This window comes from Nothobranchius furzeri, chromosome 2 (genome assembly GCF_043380555.1).
Source record: "Nothobranchius furzeri strain GRZ-AD chromosome 2, NfurGRZ-RIMD1, whole genome shotgun sequence".
Classification (NCBI taxonomy): domain Eukaryota; kingdom Metazoa; phylum Chordata; class Actinopteri; order Cyprinodontiformes; family Nothobranchiidae; genus Nothobranchius; species Nothobranchius furzeri.
The window spans coordinates 84,588,334-84,605,520 of record NC_091742.1 but is presented as its reverse complement, the minus strand read 5'-3'; the positions used below and the strand labels follow the sequence as shown (position 1 = coordinate 84,605,520).

Below are 17,187 nucleotides of genomic sequence, written 5' to 3'. Positions count from 1 at the left end.
CTTGAATTGAATTGAATTAAATTGAAGTTAGCGTGTTCTCCTCATGCATGTGTGGGTTTGTCCGAACACTCCGGTTTCTTCCCACAAAAACATACGTTAGGTTAAAGCTGTAAATCTCTTTGGAGAAAGCTGTCTTCTAATGTATTAACCACTGCATGTTAATTACAGTTAACTGAAAAAACAAACAACCAAAAAAGACCTTAAAATACACATTAAAAACAAAAAAACATGCAAAAAATTTAATATAAAACAGGAACATTTTAAATTAAAAATAAAAACACATTTTAAACAAAAACTTTTAAAGTAAAACAAAATTTAAAAGGGCAGACAAGAGCTTTTAAAAGGCCAAACAAATAAGAGATAAAAATCTTTTAGTCTCCTTGTATCCCAGTGAGTTTCATATAAAGGGTTAATTTCATATTTAATCACTGACTAATTTGTTACTGGTGGAGAAGAAGTTAGGGTATTTCCGTCCTTTCATCTGAATGAGTTAAAACATGACAAAACCTAATTAACTTTATAATAAATTGTAGACGAAGATAGCAAAGGTCATTTGAGGACACTGATCAGATCTGTGAGGAAAATAATTTGCTGCAGAAAAGGAAAATGTACAAAGTAGGCATCAAGTACATAGAGGCATTATTTACAGGCACGCTTGGATTTTTATGTCTACATCCCATCTGTGTGTTTTACATAAACTCTCTACCTCATATTTTTGAAATGATTCAAATCTTGATCCTTATTAACCTTTTTGTAATAAAATCTACTTTTAGTAAATCCCAAAGACTAGCTTCAAACAGAAAAAAGCGCTTTGGAAATCACTTAATTCCTCAAACTTTATTTAAAGAATATTTTAATAAAAATTAGATTAACAAAAGCATTTATAGAGGGCAAAATAATAATAATAATAAAGAAACAAATAATTTCAATAACAGAAAAAACACCTTTCGTAATTTAATAAAAATAATGGTTTCAAACGTTTTAAAGATAAGCAAACAAGTTATAAATAATTATGAAGAAAACTTCCAGAAGAGCCTCTGTTTGGAAAATTTGTGTTTACATCCTACAGGACTGATGAGCTAACAGCTAGTCTGAGAGCAGCCCAGACCAAAGACGGCTGCTTTAAGCTCCACAATAATTATAGTTTTTATGTTACATTGTCCTTTTTCATTTGTGTATATGGAATTTTGGGATTATGTATAAGCTTAAAAATCCCTACCAGCAGCAAAGTGTGTTTTCCGCTTGCGTGTGTGGGTTTTCTCTGAGTAATGTGATTTCCTCTCACTGACTAAAAACATGCTTGTGAATCGCTGACTCCGATTTGTCCCTAAGGTGTGAGTGAGTGAGTGAGTAATCTGTATTTGCTTAGCACCTTGCAGGCATAAGCCACAAAGTGCTTCACAACATTGTAAAAATTTTAAACAATAATTAAGTTGAATAAAAACGTGAATAAAATCAGTAAATAAAAACATATCATAAAAGGCCAAGACCACACAGAAAACATAATTGCCCGCAAAATAAATAAATAAGTAAATAAATACTAGACGAATGCCTGGACAAATAAATGAGTCTTAAGTCAATTAGATGCTGAGCGCGGGGTAAATGTGAGGAATTCCAAGAAAAACAGGAAGTAACTGGATGTGACCATGTGATAGACTAGTGACATGTCCAGGGCATCCCCTTAATCTCACCCAGCACTCTGTGGACCCTGCTGAGGTTAAGTAGGGTTAGGGTTAGTCTGACTCAGATGGTGAGTGAGGTTCACTTGAAAAAAAAAAAACAACTCCAAGTGAAAGCAATAAAATCAAAACAGAAATGTAGTTTTTAGAAAAATGGAGCAGTTATTAAACAATGTCATGAAAACTTTAATAGTAATAGTGTAAATTAAATAAAAATGTGAACTATAAGGAAAAAGGTAAAAAAAGGCATGTAAAATTAAGCCAAACACACTCAAACTGATGCCAGACAGGATGTTTACTTCTGGCTTCAGTAACCTGTTATGATTATTGGAGCTCGTCTCTGATTGGCTGGCCTCTGAGTCACTCTCTGATTTAAGGAGGAGCGGAATCGCGCTCAACACCCTGCTCCTCTCCTCCGTCTCCTGTTCGTGTGAGAGTAAAGCAGAAGTATCAGCGTCACACTGACTGTTCGGTGACGTCCTCGGTTTCGGTTTGGTGTCAAGACACAATAAAAGGAAATCCCGGAGGAGTCAGGTGGTTCCGCGGAGAGGAGAGACCCCTTTAAATCGACGCGGCGCTGGTGAGCTGCCAGGAAAGGAGAGAAAGAGCGAGAGAAAGCTGTGATAAACAACAACACCACCACCACTACCACCACCGGTCCTTAGAGGAAGCGTCTACCGGATTCAGTTCCTTAAATCCGGCCTCACGGAGACGAGGTGAGCTTCTCTCTTCTGAATATTAAAGAAATGTTTAAAAAAGAGTTTAAAATTAAGCGGAAATTGTGTTTAGCCAGTGTGTCAAAGTGAAGGTAACGCATCGAACTAGTAAATTAAGCGGGGAAGACGTTTGTTATACCTGTGTATAGTCATACTTCCTTAAAACATAACCCTTATCTATAATCAGGGAAAAAGTGTCGGTTCGTTAGTCAGTCTGCTCATGCGCAGTAGTTATTGCTGGTTAAACATGTTTACTTTTATTGACAGGTCTTCCGTTATTTCCGTCCGTTCTCCTCGCCTGTTTCCTTCACGTTCGTTGTTGATCCATTTGCGGAAGTGAGACTCCAGTTGACGGCTGCTCTGCGGGGACATCTAGTGGCCGAACAGGAGAACTGCACGCAGCGATGTACGGAGCGTCAGGGATTCCCGAGCTCATCGCGCCCCGCGGGCCACCCCGGCAGCCCGGCCCGGCGGGGCAGTTCAACCCGGGGCACCCTCAGGTGAACGGCCACGGAGGAGGCTCCAATCCCCAGAGGCTCGGCCAGAGGGCGCCCAAACTGGGTCAGATCGGGCGGTCCAAGAAAGGTGAGTCTGTTTAGATTTAGTTTTAAGCAATAGTTCCATATCTGTACAGGTAAGCTGTTAAGTGACACCTGTAATCTACACATGCGGAATTACTAAATTAAGTAAACTTTATTCATACAGCTATCTAAAAAGCAGAGTGTAAAACAAAATATAGCAAAAACAAGAATTGAATCTCATTTTATTATGTTTATTTGATTGGGACAGTACATGTTAAAGAGCTATGCAGCAAATTTCCATCGGTCATCACATGGAGAAGGAACACGCAGGGTTACAATTTCATAGCTAATATAAATGCACATTGAGGGTGTAAAATTTCACAAATTATTAAATGAAGTATATTAAAAGATTAAAATAAACAATTATTTTAAAAGTAGAAACTCTTTTAATTTTATTGCGCTTCAATCCTGAGGTCGATCTTGCTAATACAGTCTGAAAACCAAAAATATAAGTGGAAATTAAAACACTGTTTAAAACTAAGTACTACTAAAGGACACTGTTAAAATAAAAAGCTCCAAGGAAAGTGTCAGGAATTGTCGGATAACGTCATAAATTAGTGCAATTTTTTTTATATTTTTGAATGTTTAAAAATTCTAAACCCCCTCATTTGCGAGTTAAGTGAAGGTAAACTGAAGTTTGAGAATTGTAGTAAGACAGGTCTAAATGCTCATGTAGCAGATCTGATGCATTTGGGCCACATCCAGGAGCAGGACCAGTGTCTTCCCTCCACCTGTCCAGATATAGCTTTATTCTTGGTTCTGCTTCCCTTTCTTTTTAAATCCTTTACTCTGACTCACACTCCTGACTTTGTCCTCAACAGTGGATCTGGATGATGAAGACTTGGACGACATCACGAACAACAACGGCCAGTGCGCCGTGTCCCTGTCCCCCATCTCCTAAACTCCACTATGAACTGCCAAAATCCCGGTCGGGATGCCAAATCTCCTCCAGTCAGTGCTCTTGGTTCTTTAAGCGTCCTCCAGAAGCTTCTGATGGTCCTTGTGGGTTTTCCAGAGCAGCTCGGTCGGCGCCAACCCAAACCCTGATTGTACATAGTGTTTATTTAACTGACTGTGAATGATACTGGCTTTAATTCAGGACTTGGAAGACGTTGAGGGTTCTTATTAAGGGCTAATTAGCTGACGTTTCACAGGGTGAGTGGAAGCAGGTTGGTGGGGTTAAAGGGTGCAAACGTGCAGCGACCACTGTTCAACACTTAAACAAAACAACTACTGCTAATTATTTTGTTGTTGTGATTCTTAATTTATTTTTTTTAAATATTTGTTTCTGAACCTTTTCTCGATCTCTTCAGTTTTTCCGACTGGTGCACTTTGTGGGAACGCCTGTTATGTGCCGTAACTTGCATGAAGTCTGTGAACGCATCAAAACACCAGTGTCCTGTTATTTAAGGGCTACGCAGGAGTTTGTTTTTTAAAACCAGATCACTGTTTTGCGCTCAGAGTCGACTATTAAGAGCTTGTCGACTCGACAGAATAAAATGTTACGTTTTTAATGTTTCGGCGTTCCCAAGAAAAAAAAATTGAATGAGAATTTAATGCTTTATACCTCAGAAAAAATGTGTATGTAGACCTTTTAAATGCAGAACAAAACATGTATATTTATTTAAAAAGCACTTCCGACATATCTTTCTGACTATATTTCAGACTTTCTACTGACGGGATGAACCGTCACCCCAGAAATGATCACACACCCAGCTTTGGCTAAAGGTGTGACTGCCTCAGGCTCACGTGGAGGTTGTGTTATTATTGGATGTGAAGTTGTTTTTGTGTCGGGAAGCACACAGACTCCGATCGGTGTTGTGGTTGCCTTTCTTTTGCATGAAAATGATCAACTTTTCTAAATGCATTGCTAGAAATAAAACAAAAGGTCCTTAAAGATGGTGTGTGTGTTTCTGGATAGGAAACTGACAGAAGTTGAAGTGTTGGGTGAAAACAGTTCTTACATTTGGGCCACAGACTCTACCACAAGTTCCAGAGAAGTTGGGAATGCAAATGTGAGTGACGTTGATTCCCGGCTCATGGCTGACATCATGCTATCTGCTAACATGCTACATGTCTAAAAGCCACTTCCTTAATCTCACATTAGCATCACATTCTCTGAACATGTTTCACCACATGGGCTCAGCGCCGACCAGGAATCTCCACTTGTGGAAGTGTGTGGGTGTTAGCATTAGCTGCTCGTAAAGAAATGGCTTGGATCTGACGTAATTGATAAAAAAAACCGTCCCATTAGTCATCACGTACTGGTGAAACTGCATCTCTGCATTTGACCAATCCCCGTGGGGAGCGGTGAGCTGCAGCTCTGGCTGCGCTCGGGAACTATTTGGTGGTGTAACCCCCCCCCCCCCCCCCCCCCATTCAACCCCTTAAAGCTGAGGGTCAAGCAGGAAGGCATAAGTCTTTGGTATGACCCGACAGGGATTTTAACCTTGATCTCAAATTATATTTACATAGCGCCTTCCACTGCCTTTACAGGAGCCCAAGGCACTAAACCTAAGTAATAAAAGAGCAGAGAGCAATATAACACTTAAACAGCATTAAAAATGACTAAAGTGATAAAACGGATAAAAGACTAAATACCACATTTCATTAAAGCCAAAGATGAGCCTTGAAGACGTGCTGTGATGGTGACTGATAACAGGTGGGACCTCGTTCCAGAGTGTAGGAGCCAGGACAGAAAGTAGAAAATATCATTTCTATAGCACCTCTCAAGATTAAACTCACGAGGCGCTTCACAAAAACAAAAAATGTAAATATAAAAAAAATTAAATGGTTAAAAATATATGATAAATGAGCAAAAAATAGACAATTGTTAAAAAAAATGTAAAGAGAGTGAATATGAAAGAGGGGAATCAGTGGATCCTGAGGAAGGTGGAATAGGTGGGGAGAGCAGAATAAAGAGAGAGTGGTGAAGGTCATACAAAAGCAAGCTTCAATCAGCTGCTTTTTAAAGGAGTTCACTGAGTCCACTGATCTCAGGTTCAGAGGGAGAGAGTTCCAGAGTCTGGGGGCCACTGCAGCACATGAACTGTCACCTTTGGTCTTTAGCCTGGTGCTGCACAACCAGTAGGCTTTGATCACTGGACCTCAGGGACCTGCTGGGGGTGTAGGGACTAAGAAGGTCACCAATGTAAGATGGTGCTTGTCCATGTAAGGCCCTATAGACCAGAACCAGGATCTTGAAATGAACCCTGAAGTTGACTGGCAGCCAGTGAAGCTGGAGGAGAAGCGGGGTGATGTGGGTGTGTTTGGAGGACTTGGTCAGAAGCCGAGCACAGGCAAACAAGAGAACTGACATGAGAATCCAGGGTGAGAGCTGGGTCAAAGGTCACACCAAGATTCCTGATGGAGGGTTTGGTGTGAGAAGCAAGCTGACCAAGAGAGTCTCTGGGAACCAGCTTGTCTGGGGCACAGATGAGGATCTCAGTCTTATCTTCATTCAGCTGAAGAAAGCTCCCAGCCATCCAGGTTTTGATAGAGTCTAAGCAGGTGTGTAACAGCTGCAGCTTAGACATCTCATGGGGCTTAAAGGAGAGAGAGAGAGATCTCCCTGCCCTAGGGCGGACACTACCACTGAGAAGGTCACCGTTTTTGTAGCTGAACAACCTCACTTTGAAACAGCAGTTTAATCTGACTGGATTGATTGAAGAACAAGTAATTTGTAGCACGTTTCTAAATCAAGGGACTCCAAAGTGCTTTACACTTAGTCACACACTCACACACTAGACAGAAATGAGGCTGTCACAAAATCCATGCTGCTGGCCCCTCTGACCACCACCGACTTCAAGGATGATGAAGTGTCTTGCTCAAGGATGCAACATCTGACACGGACGAAGCCTGGGTTGGAACCGGCAACCCGCTCACTGGGAAGACTCCTGACTTCTGAGCCCCTGATGCCTCATGTGATGAGCCAATGGCGAGTCTGAGTAAGATGACTGATGCCTTACCCACAGCTCTAGGCTAAAATGAGCACGAGTTGAGTAAGGTATTTATGACGTGGTCATTCTGTCAGAAACATGAAATTCCTCTGGAAGTTCCCCTGGCTTTATTCGACATACGCTTCAAAAAACGTGATCTAAAGATGTTGGTGAAATAAAGTCAGAAAAGAAATTGGACTTTCCTTGTTTTGCTTGAACACAAATAAAATCCCACAAACAAATCAGTTAATTGAAGAAAGCCCTGTGTATTTGTGTATTTTTCTTCGATTACTGAAAGGGTGTTTTCCTCTCCACAGTCGCTACGTGCTTGCTTCGTATGAGGATTGCTGCGAAATCACTGACACTAGTCAGTGACTCGATGCAAGCTGTTGGGTTTCCTACATAGGAAACAACCTGAACTGAACTCAGTGCACTAGTATGTAGGTTTAATTGGAATGTTTACGTTGTGAAGTGCCTTGAAATGACTTGTTATGAATTTGCACTATATAAAACTGAGATTAATGAAAGCCTGAAATAGAAAATCCTATTATTTATTATTAATATGACAACTATATGATCTGTTGTATTATGTAATTCAACACCAATTTAACCACAATGCAAAAATGAAATAAACCCTAGGAAACATTCAGCTAGTAGAACCTTGGGTCAGAACCAAACAGGGTGAAGATGCTTTTAGCTACTCTGCTGCTCACAGATGGAATCAGCAGCCCCTGGAACTCAGATCTGCCCCAACTCTAGTGTTGTTTAAATCAAAACGTAAAACCCTACTAATGTACCCATCAGCCTCTGAAGGAATTGTTTCTTATGCTGCCTCGTCTCCACTGTAATCTCTGATGTAATATCACAACCTTAATTCTGTCTTTTCCTTTTAGCTCTAAATGATCATTTTATTTGTGTACATTTTAATTTGTGTTTTCATGTTTGTTGTTGTTGCACCATTTCACTCTGATTGTAAAACACATTGAATTGCCCTGTATTTGAAATGTGCTGTATAAATAAAGCTGCCTTGCCTTGCAATCTGTAGATTATCCACTAGGGGGCAGTATACACAAATAGGACTAGAGCCCTGCACGGGCCTAAAATCTGAGCCCGTGTCCGGCCCGGCCCGAGGGGGTAGAGCCCCAGCCCGACCCGGTCCGAAAAGGTTTTCAGGATTCTCTGGCCCGACCCGAGCCCGACTTCTTTTTAACCAACTAAATGAAAACAAAGTGCGTCAATCCTGACCAATGTGTTAAAAGACGTGCAGGATCCGATCAATTTCTTTTTCCCTCGTTTACCGTCACGGAGATAACGGCGCACTGGCTCTGGTGGTAATCAAGTTAAATTTAATCTCTTTCCAACAATTTTCACAAGAAAACAAAACATTTAAAAGCAGGGCTTGTGTTGACCGGATAGTTCCCGTATTTGACCGTTTATTTTGACGGAGAAAGAATAGAAAGAATTACCCGGACGCATGCAGACGAACTGACATTTTATTCGTTACGCACAGGGGTCGGCAACCCACGGCTCTTCCATCCATCTGATGCGGCTCTCTGTGCTTGTAAAATAATGAATGGATATTTAAATAAAATGCTTTATATTTTACTGCATTAATTTTATATCTGTAAGTCAATTCTATGTAAAGATTGTCTGCGTAAACCTGAACAGGCCCAACCCAGTCTTACTGTGAGACCAGGTTGACGCGTCACGCTTGTGCCTAATCATATGCGCTTTCTGAGCTGAAGAGGATGCGAGATTCTGGGCTTTTTCTTAGACGGCTACTGGATGCGTCGCCACATTGGAGACAGGAACAAGCACTATTCAGCCAAAGTTTCATAATCAGGGAACATTTTCTAAGTGACAAATCTCTCTGAGAGACAGGGTTTGGAAAACACTCGCTTCAGTGGGAGGAACCTTCCTGCATGCGTTCTGGTTCTGCGACGCGCTCCAAGCCCCTCTCCACATCTTCAGCTCGCTGTGTACCTTATGTAGTACACGCTGACAGCGAGCTGCGCTGAGCAGTGTCCAGCTCAGATGTTCAGATGGGAATCTTTTCTTGAGTGATTTAGCTACATCTGCAATGTGCGTAAAATAAAATGTCATTTCGTCTGCATGCGTCGGGGTAATTCTTTCTATTCTTTCTCCATCAAAATAAATGGTCGAATACGGGAACTGTCCGGTCAACACAAGCCCTGCTTTTAACAGTTTTGTTTTCTTGTGAAAATAGATAAAATTAAACTTGATTAACACCAGAGCCAGGCGCACTGCACCATTATCTCCGTCGCTGTAAATGAGGGAAAAACAAATTGATCAGATCCTTTTCTGACCTTCCCCACCTACAAAGTTTAATTACAACAAGCAAACGTGACAGAGCCTGGATTTGTATTCTGAACAGTCTAAACATGTTTTAAAAAGAAACGTATGACAAAAGTGGCACCTGCTCAGTAAAACCACCAACAGGGTGAAAAATATCAAAATATTGTCGGCAGAGACGGACTACAACTTCTGGATCCATTTTATATAAATCGTTTTATTGATTATCATCTTATGAAAGATAACTTTGACGTACACGAGCGACCGGTACTGGCTGCTGTTACCTGTTGTGAGCAGCTCTCTGCTGTCTGAGGGTAGGCCCCGCCCACAACGCCGCGGCTGCTGTGGTGTTTTCTTTACTGTGGGAAATGGGTAATAATGGCTCTTTGATGGGAACAGGTTGCCGACCCCTGGTTTAAGTGTTTCAATTTTTTTTAATGAATTTGATTAAAAATAAAGGCGCCCGGCCCGTGTCCGAGGTAATTACACAGTCGTTGGCCCGAAGCCCGGCCCGAGGGCCGGGCCGACCCGAAGGCCTAGGGCTTCAAAGCAGGGCTCTAAATAGGACTATAAATATCAGGTACTAACGATGAAGGTACTAATCCTGATACTGAATCTGAATCCTTGAGGAGCATGAGTGGTTAAATGGGAATTTGACTACAGGTTTATAAAAGTAAATCCGACTAAAATACTGTTGTTTTTTAGAGTGTAGTCTGGAGCCAGAAGAGGACAACAGTAGTCCATCTTAGCAATGCTCTAATTAACCATTAGCTCTTCACTTCCACCCAGTCAGTCTTATTCCTCTTTAAACCTGGAAAGACAATAAATTGTAATGTTTCCAAACTTGAACATATCCAAGCTACTTTAATACTAAGATAACTAAAGGTAGAAGCGGCCACAATCACCACACGACTAACTAGATCACAGTGTTTTTATTTTCTGTGTTTCACACTTTAAAAACTCTCCTTCATACATTGTTTTAGTATCCCGTTGTGCTAGAGGAGCCAGATGTTTTCAGGACATTTAAAATCCTTGTAACCACTACAGGATGTGAGCTATAAACACTCAGATTGACGCTGCAGCAACGACAAATAAATATAGGGACAGGTGTGTAATAAATGTAAGAAGGCATAATTGTTGGATATCTGATATCCAGCTGAGGTTTGTACCAGTGTCCTATGAAGAGTTACGAGGCCTGTGACGTGTGTTGTAGTGAGAAGTCACACCCCGCTCCTTCCAGCATCTATTCTAGTACCCATCGTTAAAATAAAACACTGCTTTATCATCTGCTGTCTGTGTTGCACTGGACGACTGAGTTGGACACCAAAAGGAAATTGATTACTTTCAATTACATGGAAAACGCTAAATGAAGCTGGTCCTGGCATGTAGGTGCAAATTGTTGGCTTTAATCCACCTTTGAGGCTGCAATTCAAGAGGTCACACCCTGTGTGTGTGTGTGTGTGGGTGGTGGTGGTGGTGGTGGTGGGGGGGGGGGGGGTACACACAATCAGGGGATCCAATTATAATGTATTTGAGAAGATCACTTGTAAACAACAGAGGAATGTTTAGACAGCGTGAGATGAATCTGAGTGGTGCATCATGATCAGATGGTCATCAAAGGTACATCTGAACAGAAACTGAAGGAAGTTCTCGTCTCTGCTCAACAGCCCACACATCTTCAGTGCTCCTCTGATGCTTTAACCATTGGGGGAGGGGGTCTTCCTCAGCTTCTTTAAAGTCCCAGCCAGCAGGGGGGCGATCTCAGACATACTCCTTAGTGCTGCTCGAGGGTCCGGGGCGGGAACCGGCCACGGGCGGGTACTTGGATACTTGCTTCTTCCTCGGACAGGAGGCCGCCAACATGGCCCCGCCCAAAACATCCAGCAGAGAGCCGCCCCATGCGATGAAGATGGCTGCACCAAACTCGAACCTGGAGAAGGAAAACAAGACTTTACACGGAAAAGTTCTGGTTTCTGGGGTCCAGATCTTCAGCGGTTCACTCACTTGGTGTTGACAGGAGTGTACGGGTTGTAGAAAGCTCGGATGACGTTGTGGGCGAACCAAGAGCATGCCACAATGGCACACAGTCCTGTAACAAGAGAGGGAATAGATCAAAACCGCCTTAATCCCCTTCATGTTCACCAGGCAGCCGCTTACTGACGGCAGCACAATGAGCTGTCTGTGTCTTCTCTTTAGAGCCATTTGGACCTCAGATGGTAGAATCAAAGTCAGGAGGACTGGACTCTCTGTGTTCAATGACCACTAAGGCATGAGTGGGAGGAGAGGCTTTTGGATTTTAGTTCTAACCTTTCTACACCCACACCACAATGAAAAGTAAGTCACTTTGATAAAAATACAGTTAATGGATTATTTATTGGATAGGCCTAATCATTGTCCAGGGTTAGGGTTAGGCCCTGTAGTCTTGGCCCAGTAGGCTCCAAATAAAGATTGGTTCGATAAATGGACTTATTTAAATACAAATTTAGTGTATTTTACCTAAATATTTGCAGGTTTCATATCAGCAGAGTGAAATCCATAAACTGACGGTCATTTTAATCTACTCTCTAATTAGCATCTTTAGCTAGAGCAGGCTCTGAAAAACAAGGGCAGCAGCTTAATTAACTTCGTTAGCATATTAAGCACAAGAGCAGCTTATTACACGTGTATAGAGATGATGTCAGGGATGTTCAGATTATTATAATCAATCATTTTTAAAAGAGAGAAGAAACAAGAACAATTTGAGAAGTGAATCATCATTTAATCATGGGAGCTTTGACCACGGTTTCCTTTCAACAGAGCATCATATTAGCTGTAGCAAACGCCAACAATACTGTCATATTTAAGTTTTTGTTGCCTCACTCTACATAATTATTATAACATATGTCTCATTTCTACTTACTTAGCCATTTTTGACATGCTCACACGCTAAAGTATGATACAAAAGGTGAAAATGGGCAAATCAATATTAGCACCATAGCACTGTGACTGGGGAAGCTAACAATAAAAAAACACTGCTGATTTGCCATAATTAGAATAAACATTAGCTAACCATAACAATTTTAGGTTTTTAAACCATTAAGCTAACAGAGCAAACAAACACAGCTGAGGTCATTCTGTTGACCTCGACACCATCAGGGTACTTTTTTATTTACAGTTTACCAGCAGATCTCTCTCTCTCTCTCTCTCTCTCTCTCTCTCTCTCTCTCTCTCTCTCTCTCTCTCTCTCTCTCTCTCTATTACTTTGTGGTTTATTATCAACTGTAAGTGGTTGATAAGGAAAACAACTTATGTTCTGTTATATTTTAGCGTTTGATAGCATGCTAAAATGCACTCATCACTTTAGTGTAGAGAAGCTAACACAGTTTTGTGCATTTTGCAACATAAATGTCATTTTTAAAATCAGATAGGACAAAACCAAACCAGAAACAGAATGTAGCTAAAACATGAGTGTGAATATCACAGTAATCCTATTTTACTTCATATATATATATATATATATATATATATATATATATATATATATATATATATATATATATATATTAGGGATGTGTATTTTTGAGATTCTGGCGATACGATAAGTATCACGATACAGGGGAGATGATACGATGTATCACGATGTATTGTGATACATTCAGTCAGACGTTACAAGCAATTTTTTTTACTGAATTTATTGTAAGAATGTTCAATAAACAGTCCAAACTGATACGTAACATGTTTAACATGAGGTATCTGAACCATGATGGAGGGATTTACATTTCAGTGGTGGAAACAAAACCCGCTGCACACTGCTGCCAACTAGAAGGTGGCGATTGAATTGCGCAAAACGAAAAGAAAATACACAAATGTTTGCATGTAAATTCTTTCAGGAATTAGATACACGACTTTTGAATATCGATGTAATAATCGCAGGAAAAAAATCACGATATATTGCCATATCGATATTTCCGATACACGCTTTTGAATATCGATATAATATTGCTGGGGAAAATATCACGATATATTGCCATATCGATATTTTCTTACATCCATAATATATACATATATATATATATATACACATATATAACAATTGAAACACTTAAATTTGATGCCAACCAGTGACTGACATCAGTGTAAATAGGTCTGGGTGTGAATCCTGCATCCCCACCTCCTACTAGAAGAATGATGCCTCCTGTCATGGCAACGCGGGACTTGCGCAGTTTGTCCCCTCCTCCACAGGTGGTGCACTTCATCCCCATGCAGGCCACGCCCAGACCTGCGATTGACACAATGATGCCGACAATCATCAGAGCGCGGGTGGCTTGGAGCGAACCTGGAGCAGTCAGAGAAAAGGAAATGAGCATGAAGAAGCGTTTCTGCAGGTTGTATTTAAGAGGAAACAGAAAACAAACTGGTTTCAGTTTCGTGGAATGAGGAATAAAAACCGGTGGTGAATTACAAACTTCATGAGCCTGTCGACTCTTTAATGTGAGTTTGTCCTGGAAGAGAAACTGCCAGGATCATCATCGGTCACCCTCCCTATAAACCTGTCACAGGGCGGGGCCCCTCTTTGTTCACCTAGAACCAGTCTGTACCAGTCCAGGCCCAAACAAACACAAAAGCCATCCAGAGTGGAGCTGGGTGTTGAAGATTCAGTCATCAGCTCAGAATGAAACCATTCTGCTTTTTAAACCTGTTAACTAAACTAACAGGTTAGATGATCACCTGTAGACTGGTCCAGCACCTTCTGATGATCAAACCATAACTAACTGGAAATCTGTAAGGACTCATTACTCACCTCTACACCCAAAACTCATGATTAAAGTTGAGTCATTTGCCAAGTTCACACAAAAACAGCTATCTTGGGGCTTCTTTGAATTTTGCAGGAACAGAGATATGGTTGTGATATTAAGGAGTTCCAGCTGTTTTGTATAAAACTAGAAAATCTCAACATCTGATTCTGTCAGAACTTTTTAGTCAAAATAAGACTATTACCTGGATAAAATGTAATGAAATGTAATGTGGTTGTTTATGTAACTTCTACATGTTTGTATGGAGGTTTGTTTTCTCGGGTAAGAAAACCTTTTTAAGGAAGTCAACCCGGAGGGGTGGTGGTGTTCTGTCATCTCACACCTGTGACTGATCACGTTCTCTCTTTGAATGCTTTTCTCTTTCTTCTTTAGCTTTTTCTACATTTTATCTTTGTGTTTTTATTTCTATCCCTTTAACTATTTAGACCTTTCGATCAGGTTTCTTTTCTTTCTTGCTTAGCTCTATTCTCTTTGTCTTTCTCCCTTACTTTTCTCTTCTTTTGTATCCATTTGTTTCATCTTTTCTAAACATTGTTTTTTTCTTTTTCTCTTTCGCTATTTGCTTTGGTTATTTTCCTTTTTTTCTCCTTTTCCTTTTCTCTGTGTTCAATTCTTTCAGTCTTTATCTTTCTTACTTTCTGTTTTCTTATTTTTGTTCCTGGCTCAAAGAAAAAAAAAGAACTCACGATTTAGAGGTTTTTTTTTTTACATTTTATTTTCATCAAGGATGAAAGACAAAATTAAAGAGTTTCAAACAGAACACAGTAAACGTTGTTACCTTTAGAATTTGCTCCCCATATAATTCCAGATAATAGCCACAGCCCAAATGACATAAAATAGGACTCTTGTGTCAAATGTAACACAACTAGACTTTCTGTCACCACCCATCTAGGCTTGGAATTAGATTGTGTGTGTGTGTGTGTGTGTGTGTGTGTGTGTGTGTGTGTGTGTGTGTGTGTGTGTGTGTGTGTGTGTGTGTGTGTGTGTGTGTGTGTGTGTGTGTGTGTGTCAGCGTTGTGAGGATGAGTGGACTCTTACAGAATGTGCTGGTGACCACAAAGCCCTACTGTTTTGATAACAAGGCAGGTGTGTGTTTAAGCCTCTGGAGGCTACCTCACCAGGCGTGTGTGTGTGTGTGTGTGTCCAGGTGATATAGACAAGAACCCGTTTGAGTGTAAACTACAATTTATCTCCATGGGGAATGAAACAAAGAGAACAGTAATCAGAGAACTCACTGTCCAGCTGCAGGATGGAGTCGTAGATCTTGCACTGGAGCTGTCCGGTGCTTTGGAAGGCGCAGGACATCCAGAGTCCCTGGTACATGGCCACCGCTGTGATGATGTTGTCCCCGATGTAGGCAGACATCTTCCACTGGGGCAGGATGGTCCCGATGATCAGTGCAACGATTCCAACTAAAGACAGAAAGAATCCCAACAGCTGGATCCCAGAGTTGGCCATGCTTTTATTTATTTTAATCCCTCGTCTCTCTCTCTCTGCTCCTGCAGGCTCAGTAGAGCTGGATCGTTATTAAAACCTGCAGCAGAGTCACCAGAGAAATGTTGCCCTGGGGGCTGGAGAAGAGGGTGGGCATCCAGGAAGTGTGTGTGTGCATGTGTGAAAAGGGTGTGATTGTCTCTGATGGGAAATGCTCCTTTTGTTTTTCAAAATGGAAACCAGTGGCATCTCTTCCAAACTTGTATTATGAGCACAAATGTTTAGAAAAGTGAGACTGAATTCATTTCTGCTCAGATAAAAAGTTCAAAGATAAAAATAAATAAATGTATAATTAGCAGAATTATAGCAGTTTATTGTTGAAATGATGTGTGGATATGAGGGAGAATACCTGTCACACTTTAGATTTATACTAAAATGGTTTAAAAGTTAAAACTATACCTTCTGTACATAGCTCTATGAACAACCTCGACTTAAAGAAACAGGAGTTCAATTCTGACCAGATTGATAAGCTAACAGCTAGCCATTGTAAGGCCAGTTACAACTAATAACGTGAATTTCTGCAATGTGTTCTGCAATCATGGTTTGTGTCAGGTAGATTCACTGAGTGGCAAACATCACTCATCTTCTGACAGATCTGTGAAATCCACAAAAGCTGCACCATCATGAGGTGAAGGGATAGAGTTGAAGGGAGACTTTGCAGCTTTGGCTTACTTTAACACCCTCTAGTGTCTGTTTAGAACCAAAAATGAAGCTTATCTCTTTGCTGTGCATGGATTTAACAGCTGAAATGTCTTCCCAGCCTTCATTAGTGTCTACAGGGGTGATTCATCACTAAATCAAACAAATCAGCTGTGTTCATGATCTAAAACATGCAGGAATTGTTCTGGAACCAGACTGTAGTGCCAGGTATGTCAGCTCCACCTTTAATAAATCCAACAGGTGGTGGCACGTCAATCTGGAGTTGCAAGTGTAATATTCTGGCTACAGAGGGTGGTGGGGGTCTGGGTGACATTTCATTAACCATGTAAAGGGTCATTTTAGTGCATACTGGCTCAAGAGAACCACTTTAAATAACGAAAAAGTTGCCAAGTATCCCTTCAAAATTGTTGTGGACAAATCTCACAAGTGATCTCAGGTCAGATCTCTTGTGTGATCTGCTAGGGTTAGGGACGACTCTTAGCTATGTCATCAGGAAACGTTGGCTTTCCAGCTTTAAAACGGAGAGTGTTGTTGCTGTTTTTTGTGTTTGGTAATTTCGAGTTAGCTGTTGCGGCCATCTTTATTGTGACTTCCTCCAGCTGGAGACCTGGGTATCCCCGCCTCACGGTAACCCTAACATGTGACCCTACAGAGGATGAAGTGGTTCAGAAGATGACTGTGTGCTCTCTGGATGTTTGCTTGTCGAAACATGTAGCTGACAAGAACACTCACACGAAGGCAAAAACATTAGCACCCGTATAGGGAGTGAAGGAACTTGTAAGTAAAGACATAAGGGAGAGGATTACTCAGTACACACACACGCACGCACGCACACACACACGCACGCACGCGCGCACGCACATACACACACACACACACACACACACACACACACACACACACACACACACACACACACCACTTTCCAGCACCTCTCCTCTCACTATAACTCTTCTCCTCTCTACCGGTCCTGGGTTTGGAGCCAACAGATGCTCCCTGGTTGCCGTGGAGAA

General features: G+C 41.2%; 2 protein-coding genes across 2 annotated transcripts; one reads left to right on the top strand and one right to left on the bottom strand.

The window, feature by feature from the left end:
* Positions 1–2,048: 2,048 nt before the first annotated feature.
* On the top strand, positions 2,049–4,873 carry LOC107376919 (uncharacterized). The gene is made up of 3 exons (XM_054747387.2): positions 2,049–2,395; positions 2,663–2,980; positions 3,798–4,873. The coding sequence occupies exons 2-3, from the start codon at positions 2,800–2,802 to the stop codon at positions 3,875–3,877; spliced, it is 261 nt and encodes an 86-aa protein (XP_054603362.1). The 5' UTR covers positions 2,049–2,395; positions 2,663–2,799; the 3' UTR covers positions 3,878–4,873.
* Positions 4,874–10,144: 5,271 nt separating this feature from the next.
* cldn7a (claudin 7a) lies at positions 10,145–16,956 on the bottom strand. Its single transcript, XM_015946245.3, has 4 exons — positions 15,256–16,956; positions 13,378–13,542; positions 11,232–11,316; positions 10,145–11,157 (listed from the first exon to the last, which is right to left on the bottom strand). The coding sequence occupies exons 1-4, from the start codon at positions 15,476–15,478 to the stop codon at positions 10,989–10,991; spliced, it is 642 nt and encodes a 213-aa protein (XP_015801731.1). The 5' UTR covers positions 15,479–16,956; the 3' UTR covers positions 10,145–10,988.
* Between the last annotated feature and the right edge of the window lie 231 nt (positions 16,957–17,187).

Bases quoted from the DNA above. Each gene is read 5' to 3' on its own strand.
- LOC107376919 (XM_054747387.2), top strand. From the start codon at position 2,800: ATGTACGGAGCGTCAGGGATTCCCGAGCTCATCGCGCCCCGCGGGCCA. The intron at 2,981-3,797 runs GTGAGTCTGTTT...TGTCCTCAACAG, and splicing joins GATCGGGCGGTCCAAGAAAG to TGGATCTGGATGATGAAGAC.
- cldn7a (XM_015946245.3), bottom strand. From the start codon at position 15,478: ATGGCCAACTCTGGGATCCAGCTGTTGGGATTCTTTCTGTCTTTAGTT. The intron at 13,543-15,255 runs GTGAGTTCTCTG...TGACTGCTCCAG, and splicing joins CTCCATCCTGCAGCTGGACA to GTTCGCTCCAAGCCACCCGC. The intron at 11,317-13,377 runs GTGGGGATGCAG...CTCTTGTTACAG, and splicing joins CATCATTCTTCTAGTAGGAG to GACTGTGTGCCATTGTGGCA.